Below are 9,685 nucleotides of genomic sequence, written 5' to 3'. Positions count from 1 at the left end.
TAAATTTATTTTAATTAAAAATATATATATCATATATGTGATTTTTTAAATTAAAAAAAGATTTAAAAAGATTACTGGTGAAATTTATTTTAATTAAAAATAATATATTTTATAATTTTTTTTATTTTTTTAGTTTAAAAAATCAATGACAAAATATATTTCCGGATTTTTTTCACTATTTTACCACTTTATCGTTCAAAATATGAATRTTCATTGGGGTTTTTTCCCGATTTTTTTCACTATTTTACCACTTTATCATTCAAAATATGAATGTTCATTCGGGTTTTTTCGGGATTTTTTTCACTATTTTACCACTTTAACTAGTTGTACAAGTCATAAGAATGTATCCAACATGTTTTATAAAAGTTCAAGAAGTTATTTAACATGTTTTGGATTGTTCAAGGACTTATTTGTTCCAAAAATTGTCCAAAGAGTTATTTAACATTTTTTGGAATGTCCAAGGACTTAATTGTCTAATGACTTATTTAACACATTTTGGAATGTTCAATGACTTATTTGTTCCAAAAAATTGTCCAATGACTTATTTAACATGTTTTGGAATGTCCAAAGACTTATTTGTTCCAAAAAAAGTCCAATGACTTAATCATTCCAAATAAGAAAGTTTATTGGTTTTTACTGTACTTTTCCCTATTTTTTATAGTTTGTTAAAATTAAGTTTAAGTTACTTTATGGGGTCTTTTTAAATATATTAGTATTTCGTGTAGGATATTTTTATGAAATATGTTTTAAGCACATCTCTTATGTACGACACTTGATTTTTATAAAACATTTTTTTAAATAATGTCATATAAAAAATTACATCCTTGAAAATTACTACTTTTTTGAATGGTTTTATCTCTAACATTTTTTTTGTATGAAAAAATCATTAAATATTCTCATTTTGGATAATTAAGGACCTGACATTTTTTTTAATATCTAAACCATTGAATTAAAAAAAAATTTGATTACCTATATTTTTTTAGAAAGCTGTTTAAAATCGGCTACGAAGATTTTAAAGGAAAAAAAATTAATCGGTTTTATCGTTTCCAATTCTACCATTCAAACCCCTCGTCGCCATGGTCATTACTCTCTTGCCCTTCACTGTTGTTGGCCCTTGTCATCGATCTCACAATTTTTTTTGTTTTTTTGTCTCCATTTTTTTAATATGTCTATGTGTGCTCCATTAAATTGTTATAAAAAAGATAGAATCGAAAGAAAAGAAACAAATTAAAAAGAGGGAGACTGTTGGTAGAGGGCCAATAGCTGCAATGGACTGTAGAGAGAGTGTACGAGTAGGAGTGGTGAGGAGGGTGATGTTATTGTGTACTAAGGGTTTGAATGGTGTAGTGTTTGGGAATGGTAAACTAATTTATTTATTTTACTTTAAAACATTGCTAAGCAGATACTTGTAACTTTTTGGCTTAAAATAATGTAGGTGAACAATAACCAATTTTTAAAAGTTTGATAGTTTATTTATTCAATAAATGTTCAGGGACTTAACCAGTTGCATTTTTAGGAGTTGGGTCCTTAGTGCACCCATAAGACCCAGGTTAATTTATTTAGGGACTTAAATCATCAAAAAGCTTCAACCATAGAGACCCAACTCATCAAAGAAAATGCAACCAGGGATGTAAATCGTTAAAAAACACAACCACAAAAACACGTTCCAAATCCCTTTGAGCAAGAATTTTGAACTTCTTTAAAAGTTTCTGATACATCTAACTAATTTTCCATTTTGTATTGCAATTCATTCAGGTGTTAGCATAAGCATGGGTGTACTTCTTCTTGTGGCAATAAGCTATGTATTGTACAAAGTGATCAAGAAAACAAAAGCAAGGAGAAGGAGAAAGAGGTTCTTTAAACGTAATGGTGGTTTACTTCTAAAACAACAAGAGGAAGCTGACCCCTCTTTCTTTGATAAAACCATACTTTTTACATCACGTGAGTTGGAGAAGGCCACAGACTATTTCAACGAGAATAGAATTCTTGGTCGAGGAGGTCAAGGTACGGTCTACAAAGGTATGTTAATAGACGGAAGAATTGTGGCGGTGAAGAAATCGAAGGTAGTTGATGAAAGCCAATTAGAGCAGTTCATCAATGAGGTGGTCATTCTTTCGCAAGTCAATCATCGCAACGTGGTCAAACTATTGGGATGTTGCTTGGAGACGGAAGTCCCTCTACTTGTTTCTGAATTCATTTCAAATGGGACCTTGTATGATCATCTTCACAATGAGACCAATGACTCCCCAGTTTCTTTGAACATGAGATTGCAAATTGCTACAGAGGTTGCAGGAGCCGTTGCTTACTTGCATTCAGCAACTTCCGTTCCAATATACCACAGGGACATCAAAACCACTAATATACTTTTGGATGATAAACACAGAGCCAAAGTTTCTGACTTTGGAACTTCAAGGTTCGTATCATTGGATCAAACTCATCTCACTACCTTAGTCAAAGGTACATTTGGTTACCTAGATCCTGAGTACTTCCAATCTAGTCAGTTCACTGAAAAGAGTGATGTTTATAGTTTTGGAGTTGTCTTGGTTGAACTCATGACGGGTGAGATGCCGATTTCCCTGACTCGATTTGGTGAAAACAGAAGCTTGGCTACACACTTTATGTTGGCTATGGAAGAAGGTCGTGTCATGTCTATTATTGATGCAATGGTTATTAAGGAGGGTACGAGGGATGAGATATTGGCAGTAACTAACCTCGCAATGCGATGCTTGAATTTGAGTGGAAAAAATAGGCCAACAATGAAAGAAGTTGTTGTAGAGTTGGAAACCATACGAGTGTCTCATGTTCCCTCGATGGTTCAAACAAACTCCCAACAAGTGATGCAGGCAATGGAATTACACATGATAACGTATGGTGAGTCAACGTCAACGTTCATGAGTGTTGATGACGAATTTAGTCAATAATGCAAAAAGGTCATTTGTATCATTGCTTAATTAAGTGACATTGTGGTATGTGTAGTTCATTACAACAACATTGGCAGATATAATTGTCAATGCACCTGTTAGTTGCTATATAAGAGTTGCAACTGGGTCAGGGGTTTGGGTATTTTGTTTTGTAAATCTAACCTCTTGAATGTTAGGGGGTGTTCTAATTAAAGCATTAGGTTTATTTCAAAAGCATTTGCTAATTGATTCCAGTTTAGAAAGGGGTGGAATATTGTATTGTATTGTTGATGAGTAATATTATAGTATTCAAAAATTGTAACTCTTACCTGGTGAGTTAGAGTTACTTTGATTTATTTATTAACTTATGCTACTATTAAAAACAACATATATATTTTCTAAATATAGACCACTAGTTTCTAATTAAGTTATTTATAATGCTAAAGTTTAGAATGGAGTTGCGTTGTACTGGACAATGGTCATATCATACAATTATCGTTCAAAGGTGGAAAATAATGGTGTATATTGGCGACATAACCTTTCAATCTTTTCCGTCAACATTAGATAGTGACAAGTTTGAATGGCTCAATCTACATTTTACTCTTTTTTAAAAGTATACTGATGTTTACCAAATGCTTACTCAGGTAAGCGTTTACCAAATCACATTACCTTATTGGATGAATATGACAACGACCAAAAATCTTATCATGTAAGAACGAGGCAAGGACTGAAAGTTTTACCCGGTAAGTGAGAGCAACGACTCTTACCATGGTCAGCGCTTACCGGTTAATTTGTTGCATATGAAGTCGTTTTTGAAAATATTTGGGATATCTTATTTTCAGTGTATGGAGTACAAGAGAGGCAAATATATATATATATATATACACACACACACACACAAATACAACGAACTAACCAAAAATGAAAGAGAAAGAAGGGGATAAGTATGGAATGGATTTGGTTTCCAATACTCCCCCTCAAGATGGAGCATGAAGATCACGAACGCCCATCTTGCCTAAAAGAAAGTGGAAGCGTTCAACTCCAAGAGCTTTGGTGAAGATGTCTGCCACCTAATGCTTTGTGTCTATGTATAAGGGTTCTATCTCGTTAGACTCGACTCTTTCACGTATGAAGTAATAATCCATTTCTACATGTTTGGTGAGTTCGTGAAAAAATAGGTTATTTGCGATTTGTCAGGTTGCATTGTTGTCACAGTATAGTGGTGTGGGTCCAACAGGGGCAGCCTTAAGGTCGTGTAAAAGCCAACGCAACCATAGGATCTCACTCACAGTAGTAGCCATGGCGCGATATTCAGCTTCGGCCGACGATCTAGAGACAACTGACTGCTTCTTTGTTTGCCAAGATACCAGAGCTCCTCCTAAGAAAATCAAATAACCGGTGCGGGAGCGTCGCATGAAGGAGCAACCCAACCAGTCAGCATCACAGAAAGCCTTAAGGCTCATATCACCGTCTTTAGGTAGGAGAATTCCTTGGCCAAGGGTCGATTTCAAGTAGCGTAACACTCTAATGGCAGAATCCATATGTCTTTGACGTGGGTTTGCCAAGAATTGACCGAGTATATTGATAGCAAAAGCAATGTCCGGACGCGTTACTTGCAAATACAACAGTCTCCCAATCAATCGTCGATATTGTACAGCATCAACTGGTGGACTATCGATGGCTTCGTCCAGATGGAGATTTTGCTCCATTGGGGAGGGGTTGGGCCGACAACCTTGCTGACCACTATCTTTCAAAATATCTAACGTGTATTTCCGTTGGCTCAACACTAGTCCCTCATTAGTTATTGGTCTTCAAAAAACCGAAAATCTTTTGTCAATTCACGTCATGCTTATTAAATGGCAACACATTTGATCAATACATGTGTTACGGACATTGAGGTTATTCATCATCTACAATTTACCTACATATTAATTTTGGTAAATAAAAATTAAAAATTTACAAGTTAAAACTAAATTATCAAAATTTCAAGAGTTATAAATACAAACGGTAAACTATCAATGATGAAATATTTTTTTAATGATACAGAACTAAAAAAGTTATAACTAAAATCTATTTCATAAATACATTAAATGAGTGTTAAGGGTGTTGTTGATATGATACTATAATCTATCAAGACCATCATATGTGATGCTAAATCATATACGTAGACAATCTTTGGCTCGAGCTAAGTCGTAAAACACGTCGTCTGCATATCACATGGTCCCCTCACGCGTATTATCACATATGATAACTCGCGTTTATGGAGGTGCTCTCGTTTGAACCTCCACCTATATGTGTGTGTGAGAATCATGTATAAGAATTTATTTTTGTATAAATATATATATACACATGCATATAAACAAGTTCAAACGAAAACGCTAACTATTAAGAAAACAAGAAAAATTATGTAAATCTAAATTTAGATATCGATGGGAACTTGGGCCCCTCAAGGTCCAGCCAGCCCAGCCCAGATCATCTTGAAACTGTCCATGTCCAGCCGAATTGCAAATGCCCAATACCTCACGGCTCGCGAGTCGCCACTTGCGAGTCACGATTACACAAAATCGAAGTGAAGAGGCGAAGAGCATCGCCCCAACGGCCACCACAACCTTCAATTCTCATTGACGAAGCCACGAAGGGATTTCATTAAGATCATCAAAAGGTATTTCAACTTCAAGTTTTCAATTTTAGTTATTCATTCTTCAAGTTTCAGCTTGGGTTTTCGCTAGGGCAATGTGTATTACGTAGAATGAAATTAGAAAACTTAGCAAGTATAAAACATGTTTGTGAATTGCGACGTGTGGAACATGTTCTCAACTATATATTCTTCAATCTTCAGCCATTCTGCTGTAAACTTTTTCTCCAACTTTATATTCTTAAATCATTCTGCTGTAAAGTGTAAAACATGTTTGGATGCGATAGATTCTAGGTCAAAACTCAAAACTTGAACACTCTAAGTCCCTGTAAAAGTGTCTGCGAATTGTGGTGCCCGTAAATCATCGAATGTGAGTTTTTTCTTGGGTAGAAAGCTTAGGAAAAAGCAATGGGCAAAAGGGTTTTTCGATCTTTTGGGTTTTTCAAATGTTGACTAGGAAATCTCTAGTCCTCTACACGTTTTCATGGTTAGGAAATCAAAAGGGACAATCTTGCATATTGGAAATGATTAAGGATTTAGGGCAAAAGGGATATGGAAATGATAATTTTCAGGCCTTTATGTAGAAGTTCATCTCAACATCTTGTTTTATGGTGTGAGACTGGTGCAATTCTGTATAAAGATCCATTGTTGGCATAAAATTCTTGTTGCTGTTCTTTTAGCAATGCTATTATGTCATTTGTGGACAAAGCCCCTTTCTAGTATAGTCGACACATCCAACTTATAATTATGGCTCACATTGAATTGAATTATTCTACGGTGCACCAAATGCTTAACATCTACAATACCCAGTTTCTTCAAAGATAGCTTCTAATCCACTAAATTGACATTCTTTTTTTTATCTTAAGACTTTGATGAACAATGCCTGAACTTTGAAGATTTAGTGTTTATCGTCCTGACGTAGAGAACTTTAGCTGGTGCCCTTTTGTGCTTTTTTAAAATATATATTTAAACACTCAACTATTTGTATAAAATGTCAGTTTTGGCCCCATGGTTATGATCCCATGTTCTGCCCCTGATTGCTTACCAAAATGTCCAAAGAATAGTTCAAGACTCGTAAGCATATAAATGGTCAAAAAGTCTCCTAACGTAGTCATGTAATGTACTTGCTTAGTTTACTGCATAAAATCTCTTGGTTCTTGTCAGATTGATATCAAGATGCTATCTTTCTATGCTTCCCTTTTGTTAACTTCATGGTAATTAAAATTATATCGAATTTTGGGTTCTTAGTATGTTACTCTTTTCCTTTTCGTTTTCCTTTTCATTTTTGCATTGGTAGACATGGCCTCTCTTGATCAACTCAACCTAAGGGTTTTTGAAGTAAAATTTTCCGCAGTTAACGGATTGGTGTGTTTGGCCTAACTTTTTGGAGTATCGTCTTTTTTCTTCTGTTTTATTCTCGATATATAGCCCATTGAGGTTTCTACTTAATTGTTGCCTTGGTCTTTCTCCACTGGTTTTTACAATTTAGGTAGTTATTTGTTTAATATTTGGCTATAACTTCTATTTAAAATAAGATCAGTGAAGGCTCTCTGAAGATGCAAAGCTGTATAAGTTCTTTAATTCATCGTCATCCACCATGTCTTGTAACAAATAGAACGCTCCCATATGTTTAAACCAAACCAAATCAAACAAACCCAGAAAATCTCACTCGGAAAAGGGTGTCTCATATGTTTATATGTGGGTATGGTGCAGCTTACTACGTTCAGAAATTTGATTTGTTCTGTTAATTTTATTTTTGCTAATGGAGATGATTGAGAGTCTGAACTCTTTGATTGCTAGATTTGGATGTTTGACATTGAAATTTGAATTTGGTGTTTGGATTTTCACTGTCAAATGCAAATATCACTTCAAACAATTTGATTCGATTAAAAAATGTAGAATTTTGTTCAAGGACTCGGATGTTGTTTGTGAAACTTTTGACCAAATAGATTCTACTTTTTTGTTAATCATTTGACAACATTGCAGAAACTGCTGCTACTTCTACAATGCAATTGGAGGAAAAGATAGCATCTGGGGACGAATCAAACCCCTGCATTAGCAAGTCCACTCGCCTTCCACGGAAGCGCTTTTACCGGGCTCGAGCTCATAGCAACCCGTTAAGTGATTCCCATTTCCCAGTCCCAATCTCCCCTCATCATGTAGAATACTCCGTTCACTATCCTCACTTCTTCCCATCATCTGATTCTCCACCTGACTCCAAAAAGATCGAATTTGCCGATGTCGGATGTGGTTTCGGAGGCCTGCTAATCAGTCTTGCAACACTTTTCCCTGAAACACTAATGATTGGAATGGAACTTAGGGACAAGGTGACAGAATACGTTAAAGAACGTATTCTAGCTCTACGTGTTGCGAATCCGGGTCAGTACCAAAACGTATCCGTTGTTAGAACCAATTCCATGAAATACATCCCAAATTATTTCGAAAAATCACAGCTTTCGAAGATGTTTTTCTTGTTCCCCGATCCTCACTTTAAAGAAAAGAACCACCGTCGGCGTGTTATTAGCCCATTTTTGCTAGACGAATATGCTTACGCTATTAGAGCCGGTGGGATTATATACACCATCACCGATGTGGAAGAGCTCGGAGACTGGATGAAGTCTTGTTTGGAGAATCATCCGCTGTTTGCAGCGCTCACAGAAGAAGAACTCGAAGCCGATCCAGTGGTGAAACTGTTGAGTTCTGCGACCGAGGAAGGACAGAAAGTGTCGAGAAACGGAGGGCAGACTTTTAAAGCGGTTTTCAGGCGTATTGTCCCTTCCGTTTGATGGCAACAATCGAAGCTCTTTTCTTGATTTTAGATTGCAACTTATGGTGACAATCTGTTGGCATTTCTAGAGAAAAATACCAGGCTTTAGGTTTATGTAATACCAAATGTCATATTTCTTTTTTCAGATGGTTTGTGTTCTTAAATTACTATCTTACCCTTTAGACCCTATCGTACATGGGTTTGTTTAGTTTGGTTTTTAATACGGTTCATTTTGTTGCTTCAAACGGTTCTTTTAGAAACCTAAAATTTAGCAACCCGGGGATTGTTTACGGGAAAACACAATATGGATGTGTTATTTATAAATTATGATGAACGTGTGATTTATGATGGATAAGACTTTCATATTCATTATGAATGTGCTATTCATGATGAATATTCATCCTGAAGAGGGACATGTTATGATGTGCTGTGGATGGTTTCCGGGCTTTTAAAATTCTATTGGAACTTCCCCCGATGTCACACAGTTTTGTATAGTTTAGGTTTCATTCGTCAAGATGTTAATTATTTTGCAGTCATTTTCATCCTTAAATCAACTAAAATATGAAAGCAAATTCAATAACGTAAACCCTTTCTTGTTATGCCCATCGTATCGCTATTCCAAGCAATATAAGGAATTTAAAAAAATTCAATGCCAACAATATTCAAATATATATAGAGAGAGAGATCGAGGAGGTTTACTTTGCAAACCATGTTATTTGTACAAACCTCATTCAATCAATCATAGTTTTTCATTTTATTCATTTTTTTAATTATGAGAGGTTGATTAATCATTTTTATTGCGGACGGTGCTAATCATGGATATTATCATCTTCATTATTTTAATTTTAGTTAAATATATGAAACACTTTCATTAAGTATTATATGAAACAATTTCATAACCATATATGAAACAACTTCATCAAAAAAAAGTATTATATGAAACAATTTCACGAAAAAAAATTTCATAAGATTAAACATATGGAATGGATGAGGTTGGTTTACACAGTTTATACAAATGAGGTGATTTGCATTTGATCTCTTCTCTATATCTATCTAAATATATCTATTTATATATAAAAGATGCTAAGAATATTCGAATATATATGCAAAAGATGCTTTTACCATCAGGTGAGCTCAATACGATTTCAAGAGGTTGACTTGTTAATTATTTTCATGTTTGATGGTAACCCATTTCATTAATATTTTACACATGTATATGTAGGGTTGGTCCATCTCGTAACAAAGTAAAAAGGAAAACTTCATACAAGTATAATCGAAAAACATGACAATGTGCTACCCATAAACTAGGTGGTCGTCCTACGATTAGTCGGCTCGCATAATGAATTGAATATCCAAGTTATTATTATATTATTTATATATAAT

The 9,685-nt window shown here is 34.9% G+C and overlaps 3 protein-coding genes across 3 annotated transcripts in view; 2 read left to right on the top strand and 1 right to left on the bottom strand.

Annotated features, from left to right (window-relative positions):
- LOC112523332 (wall-associated receptor kinase-like 1) overlaps positions 1–3,096 on the top strand; it is a 6,977-nt gene extending 3,881 nt beyond the window's left edge. Inside the window, exon 4 of the mRNA XM_025132932.1 lies at positions 1,756–3,096. Within this exon, the coding sequence (XP_024988700.1) occupies positions 1,756–2,921 (1,166 nt within the window). The 3' untranslated portion in view covers positions 2,922–3,096. The remainder of the gene's footprint in view (positions 1–1,755) is intronic.
- A 997-nt stretch (positions 3,097–4,093) lies between these two features.
- On the bottom strand, positions 4,094–4,609 carry LOC112523248 (uncharacterized mitochondrial protein AtMg00810-like). Its single transcript, XM_025132806.1, has one exon. It carries the CDS (start codon positions 4,607–4,609, stop codon positions 4,094–4,096), a length of 516 nt encoding a protein of 171 aa, XP_024988574.1.
- An 836-nt stretch (positions 4,610–5,445) lies between these two features.
- On the top strand, positions 5,446–8,547 carry LOC112499970 (tRNA (guanine-N(7)-)-methyltransferase). The gene is made up of 2 exons (XM_025103232.1): positions 5,446–5,560; positions 7,521–8,547. Exon 2 carries the CDS (start codon positions 7,542–7,544, stop codon positions 8,319–8,321), a length of 780 nt encoding a protein of 259 aa, XP_024959000.1. The 5' UTR covers positions 5,446–5,560; positions 7,521–7,541; the 3' UTR covers positions 8,322–8,547.
- The last annotated feature ends 1,138 nt before the right edge of the window (positions 8,548–9,685 follow it).

Source organism: Cynara cardunculus (assembly GCF_001531365.2).
Source record: "Cynara cardunculus var. scolymus isolate 2C chromosome LG 1, CcrdV1, whole genome shotgun sequence".
In the NCBI taxonomy this organism is placed as follows: domain Eukaryota; kingdom Viridiplantae; phylum Streptophyta; class Magnoliopsida; order Asterales; family Asteraceae; genus Cynara; species Cynara cardunculus.
This window is presented reverse-complemented; position numbering and strand designations above follow the sequence as displayed.

What these genes read in the sequence shown, in the direction of transcription:
- LOC112499970 (XM_025103232.1), top strand. Translation starts at nt 7,542, where the DNA reads ATGCAATTGGAGGAAAAGATAGCATCTGGGGACGAATCAAACCCCTGC.
- LOC112523248 (XM_025132806.1), bottom strand. Translation starts at nt 4,609, where the DNA reads ATGGAGCAAAATCTCCATCTGGACGAAGCCATCGATAGTCCACCAGTT.